We start from the raw sequence: 27,858 nt of genomic DNA, 5'->3' as shown, positions 1-27,858 counted from the left end.
CGGTTCTGACCGGACGTAAACTCTACGTCCCACTCACCGCGCGCCCCCGCCCGTCCCCGCCACTCTCGACGCTCTGTCCCCACCGCAGTGTGCTGCCCTGCCGCCTCTATGACGGCAGAGCACTGTGAGCCGGGCAGGAGCTGTTTTCATTGGCTCCTGGCCCTGTCATTTATGTATGCCGTTCCCATTGGCTTACATGGAGTGACAGGGTCAGGAGCCAATGAAAGCGGCTCCTGACCGGCGCACAGCGCTCTGCCGTCATAGCAACGGCAAAGAGAGCAGCCTGCGGCGGGGACAGAGCGACATGACTGGCGGGAGCGGCGGATTTTATCGGTGATTCGTCGGGAAGCGGCGGTTTACTGTACCAGCACCCTCGGGTCCTTAAGGGGGCAGAGGGTGCTGGTACTTAAGTGGTTAAAAAGTAAATTTAAACATAAAATAAAACTGTGGAATATCTTAAAAAGTTATTTTTAAGAGAAGGAAGATAAATACAATCGTTGATTTCTTTAGCTTATTTTCACCTTGGGTGCCCTTTAAGAAGAAAAAACAGTTGGTAATGCTTTGATAAATCTGGCCCAATGATTTTTGAAAGTATTCCTGAAGTCATGCGGTGATTTTATGTCTGTTTTAAATGCAGTGCTATTGTAGGGTCTGAAGATCCCAGCAATTCAGTATTGGCATTTGGTCTTATCCTCTGTATTCCCTAAAAGTCTTAAACACCCTCTTTACTGCCACTAATACTTACATACTGTCCTTGACTTGTAATATATATACTGTCTGTCCTTGTATTGTTCTGTTTGTTTGTTTCTGTTGCGCAACTGCCAAGTCAAATTCCTGTAAATGCAGACTTATTTGGCCAAATAAATTGATTTTGATAAATGACACCGACATATACTTTAAATAATTACATTCTTTGTTGGTTTATGCTTAGGAACATTGTTCTTAAAGAGACTCTGTAACAACAAAAACCTCCCCTGGGGGGTACTCACCTCGGGTGGGGGAAGCCTCCGGATCCTAATGAGGCTTCCCACGCCGTCCTCTGTCCCACGGGGGTCTCGCTGCAGCCCTCCGAACAGCCGGCGACAGAGCCGACTGTAGCTTCAATATTTACCTTTGCTGGCTCCAGCGGGGGCGCTGTGGCGACTTTCGGCACGGAAATAGACGGAAATACCCGATCTCCGTCGGGTCCGCTCTACTGCGCAGGCGCCGGAAACTTGCGCCTGCGCAGTAGAGCAGACCCGACGGCAATCGGGTATTTCCGCCTACTTCGGCGCCGAGAGGCATCAGAGCGCCTGCGCAGGAGCCAGGAAGGTAAATATTGCGTCACGGCTGTACGGAGGGCAACAGCGAGACCCCCGAGGGACGCAGGACGGCGTGGGAAGCCTCATTAGGATCCTGAGGCTTCCCCCACCCGAGGTGAGTACCCCCCAGGGGCCGTTTTGTCGTTACAGTTCCTCTTTAAAGGACATCCGAGGTGAAAATAAACTGATGAGAAAAACAATTGTATCTATCCTCCTCCTCCTAAAAATTAATTATTTAGATATCCCACGGTTTTATTTTATATTTGAATCTAGTTTCTAAGTTTTTACTGGTTCATTATTTCTGCTCAATGACACCTTCATTAAAGTATGCCAGAGCTCAAATCTATAAATTATTGACCCTTCTTATCTTGCTCCAGCTCTCAGAAGCCATTTACTGACAGGAAATTATTTTATGGCTGTAATTACTTATCAGTGAGGGTTATGCTATAGTCTGACACAGTCCGACCCGGTCCCGACCAGGGCAGAAACTGTTACTTGCATACCTGATGTTAAACCCTATCAGGCAGAGAAAGAAAAAAAGGAGCGCAGCCTAGTTATTTGTGTGCTTGGCACTGTACATACACATGTCTACTTCATCATGTCACATGTCACCTCGGTTCTCCTTTAATCTTCTGCACTATTTGCCCATGCCGTGTTTAACAGAGTAGTGTACCCCTCCCCATCTTTACTTCTGAGAAACTCAGCCTTTCTGGATGTGTTTGTATTTATTTTGAGCCGCCAACCAAACAAATACGTCAGTGGCGTACCTAGGGCATTTGGCACCCGGTGCTAAGTATTAAAAGACACCCCCCCACACACAAAAATGGGCGTGGCCACAACCTGCAGCATGCTTCGCGGCAAAAATGGGCGTGGTCATGACCAGATGAGGGCGGAGCTAACTGTATTTTAAGGTATTAGCTAGTATAGTTGCCCCCAGTATAGCTGCCCCCAGTGGAGCTAGTATAGTTGCCCCCAGTGAAACTAGTTGCCCCCAGTATAGCTAGTTTAGTTGCCCCCAGTATAGCTAGTTTAGTTGCCCCCAGTGTAGCTAGTATATTTGCCCCCAGTATAGCTAGTATAGCTGCCCCCAGTATAGCTAGTTTAGTTGCCCCCAGTATAGCTAGTATAGCTGCCCCCAGTATACAGTGGAGGAAATAATTATTTGACCCCCTCACTGATTTTGTAAGTTTGTCCAATGACAGAGAAATGAAAAGTCTCAGAACAGTATCATTTCAATGGTAGGTTTATTTTAACAGTGGCAGATAGCACATCAAAAGGAAAATCGAAAAAATAACCTTAAATAAAAGATAGCAACTGATTTGCATTTCATTGAGTGAAATAAGTTTTTGAACCCCTACCAACCATTAAGAGTTCTGGCTCCCACAGAGTGGGTTAGACACTTCTACTCAATTAGTCACCCTCATTAAGGACACCTGTCTTAACTACTCACCTGTATAAAAGACACCTGTCTACAGAATCAATCAATCAAGCAGACTCCAAACTCTCCAACATGGGAAAGACCAAAGAGCTGTCAAAGGATGTCAGAGACAAAATTGTAGACCTGCACAAGGCTGGAATGGGCTACAAAATCATTAGCAAGAAGCTGGGAGAGAAGGTGACAACTGTTGGTGCGATTGTTCGAAAATGGAAGGAGCACAAATTGACCATCAATCGACCTCGCTCTGGGGCTCCACGCAAGATCTCACCTCGTGGGGTGTCAATGGTTCTGAGAAAGGTGAAAAAGCATCCTAGAACTACACGGGAGGAGTTAGTGAATGACCTCAAAATAGCAGGGACCACAGTCACCAAGAAAACCATTGGAAACACATTACACCGCAATGGATTAAAATCCTGCAGGGCTCGCAAGGTCCCCCTGCTCAAGAAGGCACATGTGCAGGCCCGTCTGAAGTTTGCCAATGAACACCTGAATGATTCTGTGAGTGACTGGGAGAAGGTGCTGTGGTCTGATGAGACCAAAATAGAGCTCTTTGGCATTAACTCAACTCGCTGTGTTTGGAGGAAGAAAAATGCTGCCTATGACCCCCAAAACACCGTCCCCACCGTCAAGCATGGGGGTGGAAACATTTTGCTTTGGGGGTGTTTTTCTGCTAAGGGCACAGGACAACTTAATCGCATTAACGGGAAAATGGACGGAGCCATGTATCGTGAAATCCTGAACGACAACCTCCTTCCTTCTGCCAGGAAACTGAAAATGGGTCGTGGATCGGTGTTCCAGCACGACAATGACTCAAAACATACAGCAAAGGCAACAAAGGAGTGGCTCAAGAAGAAGCACATAAAGGTCATGGAGTGGCCTAGTCAGTCTCCGGACCTTAATCCAATAGAAAACCTATGGAGGGAGCTCAAGCTCAGAGTTGCACAGAGACAGCCTCGAAACCTTAGGGATTTAGAGATGATCTGCAAAGAGGAGTGGACCAACATTCCTCCTAAAATTTGTGCAAACTTGGTCATCAATTACAAGAAACGTTTGACCTCTGTGCTTGCAAACAAGGGTTTTTTCCACTAAGTATTAAGTCTTTTATTGTTAGAGGGTTCAAAAACTTATTTCACTCAATGAAATGCAAATCAGTTGCCATCTTTTATTTAAGGTTATTTTTTCGATTTTCCTTTTGATGTGCTATCTGCCACTGTTAAAATAAACCTATCATTGAAATGATACTGTTCTGAGACTTTTCATTTCTTTGTCATTGGACAAACTTACAAAATCAGTGAGGGGTCAAATAATTATTTCCTCCACTGTAGCTAGTATAGCTGCCCCCAGTATAGCTAGTATAGCTGCCCCCAGTATAGCTAGTATAGCTGCCCCCAGTATAGCTAGTATAGCTGCCCCCCGTATAGCTGCCCCCAGTATACCTGCCCCCAGTATAGCTAGTTTAGTTGCCCCCAGTATAGCTAGTTTAGTTGCCCCCAGTATAGCTGCCCCCAGTATAGCTGCCCCCAGTATAGCTAGTTTAGTTGCCCCCAGTATAGCTAGTTTAGTTGCCCCCAGTATAGCTGCCCCCAGTATAGCTAGTTTAGTTGCCCCCAGTATAGCTAGTTTAGTTGCCCCCAGTATAGCTGCCCCCAGTATAGCTAGTTTAGTTGCCCCCAGTATAGCTAATTTAGTTGCCCCCAGTATAGCTAGTTTAGTTGCCCCCAGTATAGCTAGTTTAGCTGCCCCCAGTATAGCTAGTATAGCTGCCCCCAGTATAGCTAGTACAGTTGCCCCCAGAATAGCTAGTATAGTTGCCCCCAGTATGAGGAAAGTCTCGAAGGAGGGGTGGCGGGGAGGGGGGCCGGACCCCCCACCTCCCTGACCTGTGTCCCCTCCTTCTGGCGCTTCCCCCTCCTAATAAGCAGCAGCGGGCAGGAGCGGCGAAGAAGACTCACTCACCTGCTCCTGGCGATGGCGGCGGCGCATAGCGTCATCCTCACGCGACGCTGGTCTCCGACTTCTCTGTCACTCACTGTGCTTCCGCCAATCAGGAAGCACAGTGAGCGGTGGAGAAGGCGGAGACCAGTGTCACGTGACGATGACGCTATGTGCCATCGCCTGCACCGCAGGAAGGAGGTGAGTAAGTCCTCTTGCCCGCTGCTACTAATTAGTAGGGGGAAGCGCCAGAAGGAGGGGACCCAGGTGAGGGAGGTGGGGGGTCCGGCCCCCCTCCCCGCCGCTTTCCCCGCCACCAGGGGAGGACTGGCCAGGGGGGAAGGGGGGAGATTTCCCCCTGGGCTGCCTCTCATTTAGCGATATAGGGCTGGTGCAGGGCCTGTTGCATTCATGTTTTTGTATAAGGCAATGTGAACCACTAGGCTGGCTGAGGGAAATAAAAGTGCAATTACAGAGCAATTAGAGGGCGGTTAACCTGGTAAATGTACACAGCAAGATGCAGAGCAGAGGCCTGCCTTAAGGGTCCATAGAAAAAAAAACTCTGTTTGCCCTCTTACCATCATAGCTCCCAACTGTCCCTCTTTTGAAGGAACAGTCCCTCTTTGGACATAAGTGTGTGTGTGTGTGTGTGTGTTTGGGGGGGTGAGCCTTGGGGAATTAAGGTGGCCATACATCTGTCGACTCGGTAATCAATCAACTGTTTTGATAATTACTATCGAATTGGATGAAAATCGGTGCTGCCACATGCATGCAGAAATTGGTCGGATCTGATATGATGGGAAATCTCAGGCTGATGTGTTTGATCAGGTGTGCAGCGGCGTGTGATAATCACGAACGACGGACTCAACAGAAACCCTTGGCTGTCGTCCCTCCAAATGTATTATGTGACCCCAGTGCAGTTATACTTTACCTGTCACGCTGTCCTGCAAGTGTCCTTGCTGTATATCCACATGGACGACCCATGTGACTAGCGGCATAGAGCAAATGGAGCGCGTGTGTGGACGCCATTTGGGCTGGGGCTGCCATGATAATGGGCCCCTAGGTTGTGTTTTCCCCCCAGGCTGAAAGGTCCCAGTCCTCCCCTGCCCGCCACCCCTCCTTTCCGTGCTGCTTCCCTCTCCTGTCCTGCACACAGTGCACAGGCCTCTGTGGGAGGCCTTGATGACACCCCCTGGGGCGCCCGACACCCGGTGCAGGGCGCCCCTTGCCGCCCTATGGTAGGGACGCCACTGAAATACGTTTTTCAAAATGTGTTTTCCCCCAGCATTATACAACTGTTCTGGTCTTTTGTTGATCTCTTCCAATTTTTAAAATCCTGTTGCTGACATCAAAAATAAACCCATATTTTGCATACAATAATAAAATATTCCTTTCTTTATTTGTACTTTTTGAATTAAATATAGGGGTTAAATTAGCACATCATTGCCTTCTGTTTTATTTACATTTTACACAGCACCAAGATTGCAAATAAGGTTGTAGTTCTGTGACCAGAGACACATTTCGAACAAGCAAGACCACTAGTGAGTGAATATCTATATAACAATATTATTTTCCTTAGTTGGAAAGACAAAAGTTGATTGGTTAACTTGGATCACACCACCACTTTCTTCCAAACCTTGAACTTCCAACGCGTCACAGCCAAAATTACTTTATGGTGTTTACTTTTCCAATCTGATGCTTACGGTATACATTAGCAGTTGTTGTTCAGCAAAATGCCGACCTTCAAAATTTAGCTATTAGGAAAATTATTGTCTAAAATAATCTTGTTTTATTTTCAACTTATTAACAAGGTGCTCAAGGCTGTGCCACTAGATAATAGTCAGTGTATGTAGGCAAACACGTACTGTGTCCCTCACACACTCTCAGCAAATGTTGTTTATGTATGTATGTAAGTGATTTTTCACATGGGAGGATTTTTAAAGTCTAGTAAAAAAAAAAAAGTCATAATATTTTGACTAAGAACTCTTACGTAAGTTTTAATTGCTAATTTTCTTCAGTTTTTTTTTTTTTTTATTGATTGTGGAGAAAAACATCAATCTGAAATATTTTTAAAAATTCTAGTTAAAGCAACCCTGGAGCAAAAATAAACTTATAATATAATGAACTGTATGTGTAGTACAGCTAAGAAATAGAACAAACGTAGCAAAGAAAATAGTCTCATGTTGTTTTCCAGTATAAGAAGAGTTAAAAAAATAACTTCAGTTATCTATGCACAAGAGCTTCTCTGAGCTAGTAGGTCGAATACAGCCCTGTTTTCTGAAGCACCTAAACAACTAAGAAACAGTGAGAGACAGCTTGATATAAGGTTTTATTGCATGAAGGTTCAAAGAGTCATCACCTCGGCTTTGTTTTATAGTTTAAAAGACAGAGAGTGCTTTTAAAACTGCAAATATGACAGAATATTGCAATGTTATTTTTTTGAAAGCTATATAACTGAAAATAAAAATATGAAACTATTTCTTTGCTACTAATGGACTATTTCTTATCCGTGCTACACATACAATTCACTATCTCATAAGGTTTTCTGCTTCAAAGCAAAAATCATTGGAAATATGTTTCTAAAGCTGGCCATATACGATTCAACCAAATAGCTCAATTTTCCAATTTTTCATTTTACTATTTACATCGGAGGATAAGGAGAGAATGAAACAAGTTTTGCTCTGGTCCTACTGGATGTCTGTGGTGGCGATTCTGATATTCAGAAGAGAATCATTTTTACAGCATTTTTTTGCAGTGCAGTCAGATTTTTTGTAGTCATAATTGCTATCTTTTTTTTACATCAAATTACGCTAAGTTTAGTTTTCGACACCAGGCAAGTGCACCCGCGCGGCACTGACCACGCACATCCCTCGATCACCACTTCCATCTCTGTGGCTGTCCTGCGCCTGGCCAGTGGCTGAAAACGAAACTTAGCGGCGGCAGGGGACCAGAGCATCGTTACAGGACGGCGAGGGTACAGGACGTCTCCAGGGTGGAAGCCCCGGGTAAGTGAAACTTTTTCACACACTCGGTTAAGGTTCACTTTAAGGACACCTGAAGTGAGAGGTATATGGAGGTTGCCATATTTATTTCCTTTTAAATAATACTGATTACCTGGCTATCATACTGATCCTCTGCTTCTTTTTTTTTTAAATTTATTTATTTTTTATAATATATATAATTTATTGAAGAAAAAGCAACAAACAATTGATTTCCACTATAGCCACACTTTTCCTTCCTTTTAACATTTTTAAATGAAAATACACAAACCCAAAATTCTACCCTAAAACCCCATCCCCCATCCTCACCTCCACCCACTTCAGAATTCCCAATAATCAATACCCAGTCATATTCACCATAAAACATATAAGAGATCCCCCACTTATACATCAATACTATACTCCTAATCCTAATTAACAGAGACATTACTCCCAACCTCCATCAAATCCCTATATTCCATCGACTCCTGAAATTCACACCACTTTTCCCACTTAACATTATACACCCCCAACTCATCCTTCTCTAGAGCAATCTGATATTTTATATTCTTAACCAAATTAACTTGAATTATCCACTCTCTCATAGTAGGAGGATTCTGGCATCTCCATTTAATTGGAATTAAACTCTTGGCAGCTATCAATAACTGCGGTACAATCATTTTTTTATATCTACTAATAGGAATAGATGACCCATGTAACAACACTCTCACAGGATCCCATTCTTCACACTCACACAATCTACTGAAACAATCCAACACATCCTTCCAAAACTTTACAATTACTGGACACTCCCAAGTCCCATACTAAGTGTATCAAAGTACCTTGTGCACCACATCCTCTCCAAAATCTGTCAGTTACCCCACGATACATAACTGCCAATTTTTCTGGAGTTCTATACCATCTGGTCAATAACTTAAAATGTGCTTCTTTTATCCTACAACTAATTGAAGTAGCATGGGCTAATATACATATTTTCCTTTTTTGACTAGTATTTAAAGGGATACTGTAGGGTGGTCGGGGAAAAATGAGTTGAAGTTACCTGGGGCTTCTAATGGTCCCCCGCAGACATTCTGTGCCTGCGCAGCCACTCCCCAATGCTCCGGCCCCGCCTCCAGTTTACTTCTGGAATTTCAGACTTTAAAGTCGGAAATGCAGGCGCAGTGGTTTTCAGTGTCCTCGATTCCCCTGATGTCACCAGGAGTGTACGGCGCAGGCACAGACCATACTGTGTCTGTGGCAGTACACTCCTGGTGACATCAGCGGGAGTGAGGACACGGCAACGCAGGCACAGTGGATTTCTGACTTTAAAGTCTGAAATTCCAGAAGTGAACCAGAGGTGGGGCCGGAGCATCGGTGAGTGGCTGCACAGGCACAGGATGTCTGCGGGGGACCATTAGAAGCCCCGGGTAACTTCAACTCATTTTCCCCCGACCACCCTACAGTATCCCTTTAAAGGGAACCAGAGATGAACGATTCACACAAAATAAACGTATCGGTTGATACCTTCTAAAGAATAAATGCTCTACCTGATAATTTTGACACTCTGGTGTGCCTTTTTGAGTGTTTTTTATCCATTATTGCTCCAGGAAATATACAATATGGCCTCTAGGTTATGAGCTGTTCTGGATGTGCTGTCTAGCCTCTATAAGACTATAGACAAGCAGGGCTGCAGCAGGCTTTCATCTGTGTGCTTTCAACTTTATTATTCTGGGATGCTGTGTGGCTGCATAGAAATGAAACTGCATACAGTAGATAATGACTGGCTGCACAATGCACACAGATACACTTGTCTGTTTCAGAGCTTCTTTCTCGGCAGCAGCAGCACCTCCCATGTCAACAGCTCTGAGTAGGAAATCTGAGCCAGGAGGGGGCAGGCTTGGGCTTGAAAAGACTCCACAGGAGAGTGACTCAGCTATAATGATTCCAGGTCAAACCTAGACTGAGCCAGTCGGTGGATTCTTATCACAGCTGATAACAGATAGATTAGACTGAGAAGAATAAAACTAAAAGCATGATAGGTGTTTACTGTCATGTTCCCACTGATAAATGCAATAAAATACATGAGGGTGCTTCGTCTCTGGTTCCCTTTAAAGAGACGCCAAGATCCTCCTCCCATTTACTTAAATAATCAGGAAAAAACTCATTCCCCTTCAAACTCATATTTTTATACAAGAGTGAAATCAAATGTCCAGGGGATGCTTCCAATACAAAATATTTTTCAAAACTTGACAACTCCCCACAAAAATGAAAAATTATCTTCTTCTTCACCAGGAAGTGTTCTAGCTGTTTATGTCTCCGAGAATCAAACGGGAACTGCCTATATTCTTCTCTTAGTACCTCTAAAGTTTTAATACATCCATTTCTCATAATATCTCCTAGGGTTACTCCATCCCCACTCCCTCACAATCCCCAAAAAAAAACCTCTCTTTACCCAGCAGAAAAAAAAGAAAACTCCCCAAGAGGTGCCAACAATGAGACTACCCCCGATCCACCAAACTCTCTATTAACTACATCCCAAACCTTAAACAGATTTTTAATCCAAAACGGAGTCCATTTTGGTATATCTCTGTATTTTCCTGGGAGCCAAATAGCCTTTGCCAAATCTGTCCCCACCAACTCCTTTTCAATCTTTACCCAACTTTTCACTTTTCCCTCCTATGTCCAATCAAAAAGTCTAGTCATAACACAAGTTCTATAATAAATTCTAACATCAGGATGCCCCAACCCACCCTTTTCCTCAGAACGTGTCATAATCTTATATGATAACCTTGGCGCTTTTTTCCTCCACACAAAGCTACTAACAATTGATCTCAGGGATCTGAAAAAAGCCGCAGGCACGCAAATCGGAGTCATAGAAATCATGAATATCAATCTAGGTAACACATTCATTTTAATAATATCTATGTGCCCAAACCATGAAAAAGACCTTCCTCCCCATCCTTCTAAATCCCTTTTGATGGCATTTAACAATGGGAGATAATTAAGGATAAATATTTTAGATAAATCACTGGGTAGCATAATTCCCAGATATTTAATTGCCTCCCTTTTAAATGGAAAAATTACTTTTAACTTGATTTAACAATACCAAGCTTAATGATATGTTAAAGGGAAGGTTCAGGGAGGGAGACAAAAAAATAAAAATCCATATCCACTTACCTGGGGCTTCTTCCAGGCCGTGGAAGGCAGGAGGTGCCCTCGCCACCGCTCCGGAGGCTCCCGGTGGCCGACCCGACCTGGTCATGCCCGGCTGCCAGGTCGGGCTCTTCTGCGCTCCAATCTGCGCCTCACGGGGGCGAGCTGATGACATCGGACGTCCTCCGGGCTGTACTGCCTGCGCAGTACAGCCCGGAGGACGTCCGATGACATCAGTGCACCCGCGTGGAACGCAGAAGAGCCCGTCGTTGGAGCGCAGAAGAGCCCGACCTGGCAGCCGGCCTGGCCAGGTCGGGTCGGCCACCGGAGACCACCGGGAACCTGCGAAGCGGCGGCGAGGGCACCTCCTGCCTTCCACAGGCTGGAGGAAGCCCCAGGTAAGTGGATATGGATTTTTATTTTTTTGTCTCCCTCCCTGAACCTTCCCTTTAAAGAGAACCCGAGGTGGGGTGCTGACAATGAAATCCGCATACAGAGGCTGGGTCTGCTATGCAGGAGGCGGGGGGAGAGCCGAGACTGACAATACAGAAGTAAGCACAGCCCGCAAAGAGCGGCTGTGATTTACGGGTGATCGCAGAGCGCAGTGGGGGCTTAGGGGGAATCTGGATAGCAACAGAGGCTGGGCAGTATAGGCAGACCCAGTCTCTGTATGCGGATTTCGTTGTCAGAACCCCACCTCGGGTTCTCTTTAAAGAGACACTGAAGCGAAAAAAAATATATGATATAATGAATTGGTTGTGTACTATGAATAATTACTAGAAGATTAGCAGCAAAGAAAATATTCAAATATTCTCTTTTTTCAGGTATATAGTGTTTTTTCTAACATTGCATCATTCTATAATATGTGCAGATTACACAACACTCTGCATTCAAAATGAGTCTTTCAGAGCAGTCTGTGAAGTAATGAACTCTCCTCTAGCAGAGGAAAAGTAAACAGTTCAATTACAGTTGAGATAATAAAAGTCAGATAACAGCCCTCTCCACGACTAAGTTAGTCGGAGAGCTTAATAGCTTTTTTGCATAGAGATAACAACTGGAGTTTCTCAACTCTTCCTGTACTGGAAACAATTAGACTGATGTATCTGATCTTAATGTTTTATTTCTTAGCTGTACTACACATACAAATCATAATATCATCATTTTTTTTTCGCTTCAGTGTCTCTTTAAGCGCCTCAGATTTAGAAACATTAATCTTGAAATTTGAAAAAACACCATATCTCTCAAGCTCCCTTAACAAATTCGGTAACAATACCAATGGTTCCGATACATAAAACAAAATGTCATCTGCAAAAGCCGATAATTTATGCTCCTCTTACCCAATTTTTATCCCATGAACACTTCCAACCTTCCTAATAGTACACAAAAAACTTCCAATGTCAAAATAAATATAATGGGTGACATAGGACATCCCTGTCTTGTACCATTGGACAGGGAGAAGGCTACAGGGCCCCATTTGCTCTAACCCGCACCATAGGATTCGAATACAATGCTTCTACCCACTTTAACATATTCTCCCCAAACCCCACATACTTCAAAGTAGCCATGATAAAATCCCAATTTACCCTGTCGAACGCCTTCTCCGCATCTGTCAACAAGACCATCATCTGAATCCCCTTTATAGATGATCATTTCAACAATGACATAGCCTTAGCCACATTATCCCTCCCTCCCAGGATCCTCTGCTTCTAATACTTTTAGTCATAGACCTTGAACAAGCATGTAGATGTTTCTGACGTTTGTCAAATCTGACAAAGTTAGCTGCATGCTTCTTTCAGGTGTGTGATTCAGACACTACTGACCAGAAAGATTAGCAAGGCTGCCAGTCAACTGGAAATACATATGGCAGCCTCCATATACTTCCTGCCTCAGGTTCCCTTTAAACGCAAAATAAAAATGATACTTCATGAAAGTTCTTTTTCCAAATAATTTTACAAATACAATTACTTATCTCATGAGTTTAATTTCACTTCAGGTTTACTTTAAAACCCAGTTTGATATGGTCTCCATTTGCATTCAACAGAACATTTTGTAAATGTATTCATTATAATTACATTATTATTATTTTTTTAAATCTGTAAACGAATTGGAGCAAAAGCCTGACCACTCTTTCACCTCAGTCCAAGTCTGTGGATGGAGCTTGTCCAATAGCATGTCATTAAAAACAACTCATTCTTTTGATGGCTAGTTTATGACATAGTAATCAACTGCATTATCCAACATACAGTTGACTGATGGAGTGAGCACAAACCTACTTCAATAGCATCAGTGCTTCCTCATCAGATATTCCTCCACCAAAATAACAATCACCCTATGGAATTGCACTCACCTAGTGGCTATGCTACGATCACAGTAGCATACACACCTGTTGGGCATTACATTGGCTCCCCTCGCCTTCTCCCGGACTCTTCAACACTCTCACTCACAAACAAACAGCCAGTCAGATGTGTCCCAAACAGTGGTTGTCATAGAATGCTTTACAGATCAACGCCTCTTCATTTAATCTCAATATGAACAGAGCCTCTCATTGCGCAGTACAGGTAAAATACTTAAAAGGCTTTATTAAAAATATGCACTCACTTGGTACAGTATAAAGGCTCTGCTTTTGGAAAGTTTTACAGCGGGTTCCACCCCTCGCGGTCTCTCTTGCTGACTGCCGTGTTGCATCCTGTGTGCTGTGTCCTTTCACTGGCTACCTGGAATCGGAGCTGGGAAAAAAGGGCGCATGCCGCTAGTGGACAAAAAGGGCGCCGCCATTCACTCCCATAATAAATAGCGTTTAATGGGCGCCGAGTAGGAAAAAAGGGCGCCGGAGCTAAATAAAGTTTATAAACGGCGCCAGGAGCTAAATAAAGTTTACAAACGGCGCCCGGCGATGTTTAATGATTTATAACTGAACTTGTGGTGATTTACGTTTATAAAATGCACCCGTGCCGAATAACGTTTATGAAAATACTAAACATATTTATCTTATTTAAATAATTAAAACATTATTTAAAGTTTTATCCCTTACTGTTTGTAAAACATTATTATTCACAAAATAAAGCGATCAGTACGTAACGTAAATTGCTAAATATTTTTTGAATCCACAATTAGTAAAACATTATTATCCACATAATAAAGGGGGGTCTTAGGTTTAGGCACCAACAGGGGGGTCTTAGGTTTAGGCACCAATAGGGGGGTCTAGGGGTTAGGGGTAGGTACAGGGAGGGGTACTTAGGCAACAACAGGGGGGGTCTTAGGTTTAGGCACCAAGAGGGGGGTCTAGGGGTTAGGGGTAGGTACAGGGAGGGTTACTTAGGCACCAACAGGGGGGGTCTTAGGTTTAGGCACCAACAGGGGGGTCTTAGGTTTAGGCACCAACAGGGGGGTCTTAGGTTTAGGCACCAACAGGGGGGTCTTAGGTTTAGGCACCAACAGGGGGGTCTTAGGTTTAGGCACCAACAGGGGGGTCTTAGGTTTAGGCACCAATAGGGGGGTCTTAGGTTTAGGCACCAACAGGGGAGTCTAGGGGTTAGGGATAGGTACAGGTAGGGTTCTGTGTAAGAGTAGGCTTAGGTATAGTTTTAGTAAAATTTTAGTAATAATTACTAATGTATTACAACACTTATTACGAACGTAGTTATATTTATATCATCTTTATAAACAATATTTTCAGATTTTATTATAAGAACAAACCATAAATGACGGTTATTCACAATAATATACAATTATAACAATTAAACATATATTATTGGTTTTTTTATAAACGTAATTATAAGTTTAACTTTTGAAACAGGGAAGATTAACGTTTTCACAATTTCCGATTTCATAAACATTATTTAATGATTTATAATTTTGTTAAACATTATTTGTAAACGAAATATAGCACACTATATTTATAAACCCTATTAATGATTAATTATAATTTAGAGTTTACACCCCGCGCCCTTTTTGTCCAGGCGCCCTTTTTGTACGTACGCCCTGGAATCAGTTGAAAAGGGCTCCTGAGCCATCTGTATTTAAAGGGCCGCTCCCTAGACTTTAGTGTTATTTCTGCAAATATGGGCTACAAGGTGGTGAAAAGGGCTCCCAAGTTTTCTTTCAGCTACAAGGTTTTTGATTCGACTACAAAATGGCGCTCCCTTTGTAGCCCATATTTTTTATTCGGCTACAAGGTTTTTGATTCTGCCATAAAAAGGGCACCCCTTCTGTAGCCCATATTTTTGATTTGCTACAAGGTTTTCGGCTACAAGGTTTTTGATTCTGCTACAAAAGGGCACCCTTTTATAGCCGAGATTTTTTATTGGAGGGTGCAGAGGGGAGGGCAAGGATTAGGCATCACAAGCGGGGAGGGGTCTTAGGGTTAGGCACCACTAGAGGGTGTCTTCGGGTAAGGCACCACCAGGGGAGAATTCTGTGTGAGAGTAGGGAGAAGTTAGGTCATAGTAATCACCACGGGGTCTTAGGGTTAGGCACTAACAGGGGGGGTTAAGGGTTAGGCACCACCAGGTGGGGTCTTAGGGTTAGGCACCACCAAGGGGGGGGGGGTAGGGTTTTGCACCACCAGGGGGGAGTTAGGGTTAGGCACCACCAGGGGAGGGTTCTGTGTGAGAGTAGGGAGAAGTTAGGTCATAATAATCACCATGGGGGTCTTAGGGTCAGGCACCACCAGGGGGGTCTTAGGGTTAGGCACCACCAGGGAGGGGTTAGGCACCACCAAGGGGGGTTATGGTTAGGCACCACCAGGGGGGCTTAGGGTTAGGCACCACCAGGGGAGGTTAGGGTAAGGTTCTGCATGAGAGTAGGGTGAAGTTGGGTCATAGTAATCACCAGGGGCTGTCTTAGGGGTAGGCACCACCAGGGGTATCTTAGGGTTAGGCACCACCAGGGAGGGGTTAGGGTTAGGCACCACCAGGGGGATTTTAGGGTTTGGCACCACCAGGGAGGGGTTACGGTTAGGCACCACAAGGGGGGTCTTAGGGTTAGACACCACCAGAGGGGTCTTAGGGTTAGGCACCACCTGGGGGTCTTAGGGTTAGGCACCACCAGGGAGGGGTTAGGCACCACCTTGGGGATTTTAGGGTTAGGCACTACCAGGGAGGGGTTAGGGTTAGGCACCACAAGGGGTGTCTTAGGGTTAGGCACCACTAGGGGATAGTTCTTTGTGAGAGTAGGGAGAAGTTATAACATAGGTCATAGTTAGGTCATATAACCAGAGCCCTTTTATAACCCAACACATTTTGCCTATAACAGCATCCTTTTTATAAACTAAAACTAGCTTTTCGGCTACACCAGGTACCCTTTGTAGCCGAATTTCGCATAAAGGCTACACCAAGCGCCCTTTGTAGTCGGATCTGGCTTTTTTCATCTATATCAGGAGCACTTTTTTCCAGGAGCCCTTTTCAAATGTACGTGGCTACCCTGCCCACATGATCTCATGCCACCCCGTGCAACTTATCGCCGTCTTTTCACTCTCTCGGCAAGAGAATTTTTAATAAAGCCTTTTAAGTATTTTAACTGTACTGCGCAATGAGAGGCTCTACTTCATATTTGAGATTAAATGAAGAGGCGTTGATCTGTGAAGCATTCTATGACACCCACTGTTTGGGACACATCTGACTGGCTGTTTCTTTGTGAGTGAGAGCGTTGAAGAGTCCGGGAGAAGGCGAGGGGAGCCAATGTAATGCCCAACAAGCATGTATGCTACTGTGATCGTAGCATAGCCACTAGGTGAGTGCAATTCCATAGGGTGATTGTTATCTTGGTGGAGGAATATCTGATGAGGAAGCGCTGCTGATAACCTATACTGAACATAGCATGGCAGTTACTCAATTTCAAACAGAAGCGCATGTCTGATGGACATTTTATTATCACTTTTCATATATTGAGAGCTTTGGACTTTTAATATAGTGTTGGACATTCAATAGATTTTTTTTTTTTGGCTTAAGTGGATGACTGTGTCAGTATATGCCAATTTCATGATTAGATTATTGACAATTGCTGTAAGGTAACAGCTGAGTGCTGGAATTGATCATAGTGGACCCAGCAGATAGATCAAGCTGTGGGTGTGAGCGCTTTACAAAACCACGTTGAATACTTCAATAGCATTATCTTCTTAAAACCTGACGTGAAAATAATCCCATAATGAGATAATAAATTATATGTGTAGTAGTAGCAGTAAACAGAACTTTTCCTAAGTCTCACATTCTTATTTTCAATATAAGGGCTAAAATTCTAATTCTGAAGTACACATTAGCCATATCAGTCTAATTCAAGTGTGTAATGCCTGGTTCATTCCGCTGCCACACAAAGAATGCAGACACAAGAACTTTGGCCTTTATTTGGATGGCGGATGGTGTAATGGTAAGGGCTCTGCCTCTGACACAGGAGACCAGGATTTGAATCTCGGCTCTGCCTGTTCAGTAAGCCAGCACGTATTCAGTAGGAGACCTTAGGCAAGTCTCCCTAACACTGCTACTGCCTACAGAGCGCGTCCTAGTGGCTGCAGCTCTGGTGCTTTGAGTCCGCCAGGAGAAAAGCGCAATATAAATGTTATTTGTCTTGTCTTTATTTACTTTTCAAGAGAGCTGCTGCAATTCCATTTTTCCAGCTGCACAGATTCAGGCCCAGTGCACACCAAAACTGCAAGCAGATCCTCAAAACGCTAGAGGTTTTGGGAGCAGATTTCAGAGCTATTCTAAGCATGTTTAGAGACGTTTTCTAAACATGCCTAGCGTTTTTGGGAGCATTTTTGTGTAGCACATTACAAATATTGTTACAGTAAAGCTGTTACTGAACAGCTTCTGTAACAAAAACGCCTGGAAAACCGCTCTGATCTAGCGTTTTCCAGAGCGGTTTGAGCTTTTGCTATACTTTAAATTGAGGCAGAAACGCTTCCCACGTTTGCGGTTTGCTAAAAACCTCAAACCGCTGGTGTGCACCCTCCCATTGAAATTCATTAGCCAAGAGTTTTCACAGGCAGAAGCGGTTTGCGGAACACTACAAAAACCGCTCGGTGTGCACCAGGCCAAAGCACTGGTTTATTTAACCCTTGCAATAAAAAAAATAGAAAGTGAATGCAGACAAGTTCTTAGTAGTCTTGGTACTATGTGTACCCATGTTTATTTCATCATCTCATATATCATTTCATGTATGCTTTAAGTCAAAGCAATTACAATCTAAAAGCCACAGTTTTCTCTGTAAAACTACAGATGCATAATCACTTTCCATTACAGCCAATTCTTCAGGAACACTTTTGAGAAACATTGTATAAAGTAGTGAGCGCCTACCTGTTGGATCTGAGTAGTTATAAATCCTGGTTGGTCAGCTCTGAGTAAAGCTAGTGTAAATTGTATTAGTTCTACTGTCCACGGTTACTGAACAAGAACTACAAGGACTCTTCTGAAATAGTGAGTGTAGCTTTGAAAGTCCCCATATTATATCCATGAGAAAAGTTGCTATTCTAGAATGATCTACACCCAAGTATTCTTCTGGCCAATGGTGAGTCAAGATCAACATGTTAACATCTATATTTGAAATATCTTGTATCTTTAGATTCAAGGTTGTGAAGCTATAAATAGTGTATCAGAAATAGTAGTTAGAGCAGATACAAATTCTTTACACAAATGCCACATACGAGCAAAACCTTTTGAGCTTAGTGTCCAAAGTTAAACACAGTGAAATTGGTGAAACAGGCCATCTATGTCATTACATAAATAGGGGATGGAATTTTCAAGCTATTTACACACTTGTAGCCAGGCACTTCATCACCTGTACAGTGATTGTCAATTAATTAGACTGTTTCTGGAGCGAATTGATTACTTGTACTTATAAATGCCTAGGTATCTCCTTCACTCTGAAGAAGAGCTGCCTAAATTGCTAAATAAGAGTGACGAAACATCTTCTAAATCAGGGGTGCCAGACTCAATCACAAAAGGGGCCAACAATCTGAATCATGGCCTTATTTGCAGGCCAGACTTTAAGGATGGGAAGGGGGGGTACTGCTTATCTTGGCTGGGAAGGCTGTTACTTCATTTGCAGTAAAAGAAAGAAGGGGATGGAAAGCACATGCGGAAATGAATGCAAAAATTGCAAATTTTAGAAGTACTATTTTATTGACTTTCATTGGATATGTGGTGTACATTTTTGCACATTCGCAAAACACATTTGAATCTTAGCATGAGCCTAAATGACCTCATGGTGCACTTTACTAGATTCTCCTCTGAGATGGATGAGGCTTTATTTCTATGACTTGCTTTTGTAGGTCACAAAAGAACTGCATGAAATATGATTTCTGGTGTCCATGATTGTGACCATATTTTAAAGGCACTTGTATTGACCTGAAGAAGCGGGTTGAGACCTGTGAAATGCATTGTCCTTTTAATCGGGATGAATAAATCCTTTAATCTTTTGACATTTACCCTGTGGTTGGGTTCTTACAGCTGGAGTGGTAAAGACCAGGCATGAGCTTCCGAATTCCGCGGAGGCTAATTTTCCAAAATTCCGCCGGAATTGGGTGTTCCGCATTGTACCGCGGAACGCGGAAATTACAAAACTGTAATTGGAATATGCGGAATACCGTGAATTCGGAATCTGAATTTTTTAACCAACCAGGAGATGCGGAATTAGTTGACCAATCATGATCAACTGGTGAAATCACTTGCAAATGCTTGCTGATGCTGACGTCACTCCTCCTGTCCTGGTAACTCTTCACTATCGCCGTCCACATGCACTCAGGGACTCCTGGCTGGAAGTGACATCTGCGAACTTCCGCCTGGGCGCTACCCAATCACTCCGCATTGCAAAAGAAACGTATTTCTGCTAAAAAGGAAAGTACGTTTTTTTAGCCAAATTTAAAAAGTACAAATCAAATTTATTAACAATAGACTATTATCAACAGTCTTGATGATCATCTTAATTTTCAAATACAAAAATGATGTTTCAAATGAGCGACTGAGTAATTCCTACGAAATTTATGGAAATCCATTTAAAAATTACGGAAAATATACCAGGCGGAATTCCGCCGGAATGTAGCAGAATTACACCGGAATGCAGCGGTAGCGGAATTTAGTTATGACGGTATGCGGAATTACCGCAGAATCGGAAATGGGCTCTTCCGACCATGCCTGGTAAAGACACCTCCCTCGCCCCTTATTATTTTTTGTTTCAATGCATTACCTATATTTGGGTGCCTCCAGCCACCAGTACTATGCATGAAATATGAAGGCAAAGGTGATACTGATTGTTTTCTATTTATTTTGTGAAATGTTGTGTCCGCTCTGCACTGTCCTGGCTGCTTAGCAGGTGCTTGTTGCTTTTTTTTTTCTTTTACAAGGCTGCAAAATATCTTATCAGTACACGATTAGACCTTTCCCCTGCAGTTATATAAGACCCTATGGTTCCAGAGTTTGTAGGATATTTCCTCATACCGTTCTGCCACTTGGTGAAGATGAAGGGCTTTCTCTTGTGCCTGGCCTTGGTTGGCTTTGTCCATGGACAGTCACGTCTTGGTAAGATATTATATTTGTATTGATAAAAGGCATCCATTATCCTTAAAGCGGACCTGAACTCAGAACGTCCTCTCTGCCCTAAAAGATAAGCAATGCCATAATATCCTTTAAAGGAAAACATTTCTTTGTTACAGCTGATGCAAATCCTGCAATAAATCTGCAGAGTATCTACTTCCTGCTTTCATAGAAGCAGATATAGGGTTAAGATCCTGTGTTTACGAAATAGCTGCTCTGCCGAGGCAGCCAGCTGACACCACTGATAGACCAAATTACAGTTGTGATTAGTCACAGATGAGGGGGCATCAGACGGGCTAAACTCTCTAAATGCAATCCTCTCTGTATTCCTTCTGTCCTGTGCAAGAATTCAGGTCCACTTTAACTAGCAATGATGGCAATCTGAAACAGACATTACTACCTTTGGTCTCATTAAGTCTATTAAAAGTTGTTGAGTTCACTGTAAATTTCAAGATGGCACCTGCAACAAGGACTCTAGACCCCTTATTATAAATAATATACTGTTTTGTAGTAAACAGTATGGGAAGGTTTATTTGAAAAAAAAATGTTCCTTGGTTGCCTTTAAAGAGAACCTGAACTGAAAATGTAAAGTCAAAATAAACAGAAACAGGTCATACTTACTTTCTGTGTAGTGTACTCATCAATCTCTTTCTCCTCTCATGCGTCCTGTTTGTCCAATAATATCAATGGAATTCTCTGTCCTCCATTTTAAAAAATGGCCATTACCCCGTACCAGCTTCCTGGTCAGCACACTGTTAAACTGTAATATCGCCCACTTGAGCCATAGGGAAACATGGACATTACCTTGCACATTCAGTTGTAACTGACAGCAGCTGAAATATAACTGACAGCAACTGGTATATTTCAGTTCTGACAAAATATTGTCAGAAGTGGAAGGGATCACTGTAAGATGAAAATTGTGAGCCTCTGAGAGGAACTGATGGTGAGGTAAGTATGTAATGTTCATTTGCAGCTACATCATGTGTTTATTTTCAATAATTTTACTCAGTACAGGTTCCCTTTAAGAACATGTGCAAGAAATAGAGAATGGTGGTGGAGAGAGAAAGTGAGAGTGAAAAGTGGTGGCGAGAGAAGAAAGAGATGATGAGGGAAGAAAGGTCTAGCACCATACAAAATAAATGGGATACAGTTGGGAACATCAAACTTGGAGAAGGACTTAGGAGTACTCATCGACAACAAGTTAAATAATCGTACTCAATGCCAAGCAGCTGCAGCTAAAGCGAACAAAATTTTGGGATGCATTAAAAGGGAAATAAAAACTTGAGATGCTAGCATAATATTGCCCCTGTTTAACTCTCTAGTAAGGCCACATCTGGAATATGGATGTCAGTTCTGGGCACCACATTACAAAAAAGATATTGCAGTTTTAGAGCAGGTGCAAAGACGAGCTACAAAATTGATACGTGGGATGGAAGGTCTCGCTTACCAAGAAAGGTTAGATAAACTGGGTTTATTTAGTGTAGAGAAAAGACGCCTTAGAGGAGATCTGATTAACATGTATAAATACATCAGAGGGCAATATAATAGCTTGGCGGATGAGCTTTTTGTCCCTAGGCCAGTGATGGCCAACCTTGGCACTCCAGCTGTGAGGGAACTACAAGTCCCATGAGGCATTGCAATACTCTGACAGCTCTAAGCATAACTCGGGGAGACAGAGGCATGATGGGATTTGTAGTTTTGTCACAGCTGGAGTGCCAAGGTTAGCCATCACTGCCCTAGGCCTTCTCAAAGGACTAGAGGACATGATCTGCGCATGGAGGAAAAACGTTTTAGCCATTTATTTAGGAAAGGGTTGTTTACAGTAACAGTGATTAAGATGTGGAATGCATTGCCACAGGAAGTCGTTATGGCAAACTCTATACCTGCATTTAAAGGGGGCTTAGTTGCTTTCCTTGCGTTGAAAGACATCCATGGCTACAATTACTAGGTTATGCCTAATGATGTTGATCCAGGGATTTTATCTGATTGCCATCTGGAGTCAGGAAGGAATTTTTTCCTTTTGGGGCTAATTGGACCATGCCTTGTGGGTTTTTTTCGCCTTCCTCTGGATCAACAGGGGTATGTGAGGGACGGGCTGGATTTGTACTTTGTACTGGTTGAACTCGATGGATGGATGTCTTTTTTCAACCAAAATAACTATGTAACTATGTAAAAGACTCAGGGTGGTGGAGAGCGCAAAGAGCCAAAGTGAATATGCAACGTCCGCAGGGTAAGACACAGTACAAGTTGCCAGAGGGAGAGAAGGAGCGATGTGCTGTAGAGAGAGCACAAAGTACTGCAAAGTGAGATAGACAGTAAGGTGCCACAAAGTAAGCGAGTGGGTAAAGTACTGAAAAAAAAGAGAGACAGCAAAGTGCCACAGGGAGATAGAAAAAGAGAAAGAACAAGAGAAAGCACAAGATGCTAGAGAAAGGGTGTGTCTTCAAAGAGTGCTGCAAAGTGAATGAGTCAGGAGTCCATAGAGAGCGTGGACTGTTTAAAGCTGGGTGTCTGTTCAATAAAGTTTTTGTTTTGAGCAGGCCAAGAGCCTTTGATAGCGATATACATGGTGGTATTGCAGTGTATTGTTTCTTCACTATGGACTATACTCACAAAAGTCAACCTGTAATGAAAACCTGCCCCTAAGCGGTACTTACCTCGGGAGGGGGAGGCCTCTGGATCCTAAAGAGGCTTCCCTCCTCCTACTGTTCAGTTCCTTTTTTTTTCATTACAGATTTACTTTAAAGTTGTATGAAACTCAGTTGTTTTTCTCTGGTCTAAAAGTTTAAACACAGCATAAAGCCTGGTACACACCATGCAATTTTCCATCAGATAGATTGGTCGATAGATCATTTCCGACAGATCCGATCGGATTTCCAATCGTTTTTCTTTAAATCTATTTTCTGATCACTTCTATGCAAATTGATGAGAAAAACGATCGGAAATCGAATCGGACCTGTAGGAAATTATCTATTTGACCCATCTATCTGATGGGAAATTACATGGTGTGTACCAGGCTTAAACTAATTGAAAAAAAAGTTACTGGAAGAGTTAAAGGGGAACTGAAGAGAGAAGTATACGGAGGCTACCATATTTATTTCCTTTTAATCAATACCAGTTGCCTGGCAGCCCTGCTGGTCTATTTCTCTGCAGTAGTATCTGAATAACACCAGAAACAAGCATGCAGCTAATCTTGTCAGATCTGACTTTAAAGGATACCCCAACTGAAATGTGACATAATGAGATAGACATGTGTATGTACAGTGCCTAGTACACAAATAACTATGCTGTGTTCCTTTTTTTCTTTCTCTGCCTGAAAGAGTTTAATAGAAGGTATGCAAGTGGCTGACTCAGTCCTGACTCAGACAGGAAGTGACTACAGTGTGACCCTCACTGATAAGAAATTACAACTATGAAACACTTTTCTAGCAGAAAATGGCTCCTGAGAGCAAGAAAGAGATAAAAAAGGGGAATTTCTTATCAGTGAGGGTCACACTGTAGTCACTTCCTGTCTGAGTCAGGACTGAGTCAGCCACTTACATACCTGATATTTAACTCTTTCAGGCAGAGAAAGAAAAAAAGGAACACAGCATAGTTATTTGTGTACTAGGCACTGTACATACACATGTCTATCTCATTATGTCACATTTCAGTTGGGGTATCCTTTAAAGTCTGAAACACCTGATCTGCTGCATGCTTGTTCAGGGGCTATGGCTAATAGTATTAGCCATCAGCAGGGCTGCCAGGCAACTGGTATTGCTTAAAAGGAAATAAACATGGCAGCCTCCATATACCTCTCTCTTCAGTTCCCCTTTAATAATCAAACTTCCACTTCACTGATAAGCTAATTGATAAGATTACTCTTTCCGTGGCCAAAATTACCAGATTGTGTTGAGCTGTTTTTGTAGAATACAACAAGCTTAGACGCTTCCCCTGTATCCAGGAGGGACGAAGGGAACATTCTCTGCTTTGTTTGCTCAGCAATTGCTTGATTACAATTAGGTAGTAGGTACTGTGAAGTGGGAATATGCCTTCCAATTCTTTATACCAGTCTTTATTTGGTTTCAATTAGTTGTATGCTGTATTTAATGTCTTAAAGCACAGTGTGCAGACAGCACACTTTAGGTTTACAAGGGATTTACACAATGTATACAGTTAGTTGCCCAAATTGTGCAATGCGCTATACACATGCATCACTAATGTTGCATGTTACTCAAGCAACATAAGCTTTGCACATATAAAACAAGTCACACAGTTTGAACACATCACTGCGTAAATTGCATAAATCCCTATAAACGTGACGTGCACTGTATGCACATGTAAAGTTTACCATTCTTTTGTGAATATAGCCCTATGGGGTGTAAGTGAGCTCCAGAGCAGGGCGGAGATAGGCGAGAGGAGCACATGACCTGGATGGTTGTAAGGGGACCCCAGGTCAGCAGGGATAGGACAATAGGGGGCAAAGGTGACAATATGGGGCGGGCAGGTAGTCTGTTAGCCTCAGGAAAAGCAAGGTGTGGGGGTGGGAGCTTCCTTTTCGGAAAGACAAGGACAACACCCACCCACCCTCCCTCTTTATTAAGCAAATGCATGTCAAGGAAGGTGGTTCTAGTGTTTTTTAAGGCGGGGGGAGGGGTCACCATGGTAACATATCCGGGTCATGCTAAACTCCGGTAAAGTTGCTGTGCACTGAGGGAGCACTGGCTGATAACAGCTAGCACCACGTGTGTTACCAACGGAATGTGTGAGTTTCTATGGTAACACACGCATTATGCACACGGCGTTAAGGGTTGCTACAGGAACACACGCTACTACGCACTAGTAGTGATGGTAATATGACCACAATTTCATGCATGGATCTCAAAGACAGCAACCAGTCATCATACAGTAACCTCAATAAGTCTTGCATTAGGCAGTAATCAAAAATAGATATCTAGAAATATGTCTATGTAATAAACTAATGCTGCTAATAGACACCTTTTCATTTTCATACATAATGAAGGAATGTTTTCATTTAGGAAAAGAGATGTTTAGGTCTCAAATGTTGACTTTCTCTGGAAAGCAATATTAATATAAAAACAGTCAATGTACTCTTGGAAAGACGGAGGAATTTATCAAACATGTCCAACCCATTTCTTTTTTTTAGGCACATACAATTTGGATGCCACCATCTCAGTGTCTGGACTGTCCTCAGGCTCGTATATGGCCAGCCAGTACCATATTGCTCAGTCTAAGAAGATCATAGGAGCAGCACTGTTTGCAGGAGGTATGTTAAATTATAGCACCTTCATCATTCTCAGAATTCACTTGGAACTAATGTTCTGGATTTCTTTCTACCAACCCTTACAGATAGACGAGTTCCTCAGCCTTCAAACCCCTTCGTAATTGTCTTGGTTCTGGCTGTCAGGATGCATTTCTCTCAAAATGCTTATTGAAATTTTCAAACATAACATGTCGTAGAACATCTACTTGTCATACCAGTGACAGAAATCCAAAGTAGGGTCAGCACACAAACAGGATTAAGGAACCAAAAATGTATTGTTCCATATAGCAATCACAAAAGCCTTTGACCCAGTGCTGGGCCGAAATTACGCATTAGCGTAATTACGCATCGTAATTCACTACAAATGCACCGTAAGCATTACGTGTAAGGTTACGGTATTACACATAATTAATTACGCGTAGACCATAGGTTACGTTATTACGCGTAACAAATTACGCGTAAGACAGTAAACTCCTATTGAAATTACACAGTCTGCCGTAATCGCGTAATATTACGCTCCCGTATAATATAAAAAAGCCGCCGACTTTAAGGGTTAATAGCAAAGCCCCTTTAAGTGCTAAGGGCCTCAAATTTGGAGAACATATTAAGGAGATCAGAAGGAATAAGAGGAAAATTTTTTTTTTCAAAAAGACCTTATAGATTTTGAGAAAATCGATGTTAAAGTTTCAAAGGAAAAATATATACATTTAAAAACACGCCGACTTTAACGGTTAATAGCAAAGCCTGCTTAAAATTTAGGAACACCAAATTCCCAGGGTATATTAAGGGGATCAGTGGGAATAAGAGGAAAAAATTTTTTTCAAAAAGACCTTATAGTTTTTGTGAAAATCGATTTTTAAGTTTCAAAGGCAAAAATGTCTTTTAAATGCGGAAAATGTCAGTTTTTTTTGCACAGGTAACAATGGTGTATTATTTTCATAGATTCCCCCAAGTGGGAAGAGTTTTACTTACTTCGTTCTGAGTGTGGGAAATATAAAAAAAAAACGACGTGGGGTCCCCCCTCCCAGACCTCTTTAACCCCTTGTCCCCCATGCAGGCTGGGATAGCCAGAATGCGGAGCACCGGCCGCGTGGGGCTCCGCACCCTGACTATACCAGCCCGCATGGTCCATGGATTGGGGGGTCTCGGAAGGGGAGGGGCAGCCAAGCTTTCCCCTCCCCCTCCGAGCCCTTGTCCAATCCAAGGAGAAGGGGCTCTTCTCCACTTCCGATGGGCGTGGAGGTGGAGGCTGCGATTTCCTGGGGGGGGTTCATGGTGGCATCTGGGAGTCCCCTTTAAAAAGGGGTCCCCCAGATGCCTACCTCCCCTCCCAGAAGAAATGAGTATAGGGGTACTTGTACCTCTTACCCATTTCCTTTAAGAGTTAAAAGTAAATAAACACACAAACACTTAGGAAAAGTATTTTAATTGAACAAAAAACATAACCACGAAAAAAGTCCTTTAATATTCTTAATTAACCATTAATACTTACCTGTCCCTTTAAATAAATGATCCCTCGCAATAGCCTCGGAAATGTTCTATCAGTTACAATGTAACAAAGTTATTACAATGTAACAACTTTGTTACATTGTAACTACGCCGCACCCGACGTCACTCGCCGCTCAGCCGCCGCATACACTTACGCGTCCGTGCAGGACGCTAAGTCCCCGCCGGCTCCCGCCGTCCACCCCGCCCACACCTGTCACCCACATGTGGGTGACATGTGGGTGACATGTGGGAGAGGCGGGGAGGGCAGCGGGAGCCGGCGGAACTTAGCGTCCTGCACGGACCCGACAGAGCTCTGAGCTATATAGCTCAGAGCTCTCTAAGCATCTTTGTAGTTGGGCTCCAAGGAGCCCCATTGGTCCTTAGCAGACCAATGGTGTTCCTTCAAATCAGAAGGAACCCCATTGGTCTGCTAAGGACCAATGGGGCTCCTTGGAGCTCAAATACAAAGATGCTTAGAGAGCTCTGAGCTATATAGCTCAGAGCTCTGTCGGGTCCGTGCAGGACGCTAAGTCCCGCCGGCTCCCGCTGCCCTCCCCGCCTCTCCCACATGTCACCCACATGTCACCTACATGAGGGTTACATGTGGGTGACAGATGTGGGCGGGGTGGACGGCGGGAGCCGGCGGGGACTTAGCGTCCTGCACGGACGCGTAAGTGTATGCGGCGGCTGAGCGGCGAGTGACGTCGGGTGCGGCGTAGTTACAATGTAACAAAGTTGTTACATTGTAATAACTTTGTTACATTGTAACTGATAGAACATT

At 43.2% G+C, this 27,858-nt stretch overlaps 1 protein-coding gene across 1 annotated transcript in view; it reads left to right on the top strand.

Annotated features, from left to right (window-relative positions):
* Positions 1 to 7,587: 7,587 nt before the first annotated feature.
* Positions 7,588 to 27,858, top strand: part of LOC137561636 (poly(3-hydroxybutyrate) depolymerase-like) — a 47,199-nt gene continuing 26,928 nt past the window's right edge. The window contains exons 1-3 of the mRNA XM_068272945.1: positions 7,588 to 7,676; positions 20,137 to 20,311; positions 25,473 to 25,592. Of these exons, the coding sequence (XP_068129046.1) occupies positions 20,197 to 20,311; positions 25,473 to 25,592 (235 nt within the window). The 5' untranslated portion in view covers positions 7,588 to 7,676; positions 20,137 to 20,196. The remainder of the gene's footprint in view (positions 7,677 to 20,136; positions 20,312 to 25,472; positions 25,593 to 27,858) is intronic.

Source organism: Hyperolius riggenbachi, chromosome 3, assembly GCF_040937935.1.
Source record: "Hyperolius riggenbachi isolate aHypRig1 chromosome 3, aHypRig1.pri, whole genome shotgun sequence".
NCBI lineage: Eukaryota > Metazoa > Chordata > Amphibia > Anura > Hyperoliidae > Hyperolius > Hyperolius riggenbachi.
This window is presented reverse-complemented; position numbering and strand designations above follow the sequence as displayed.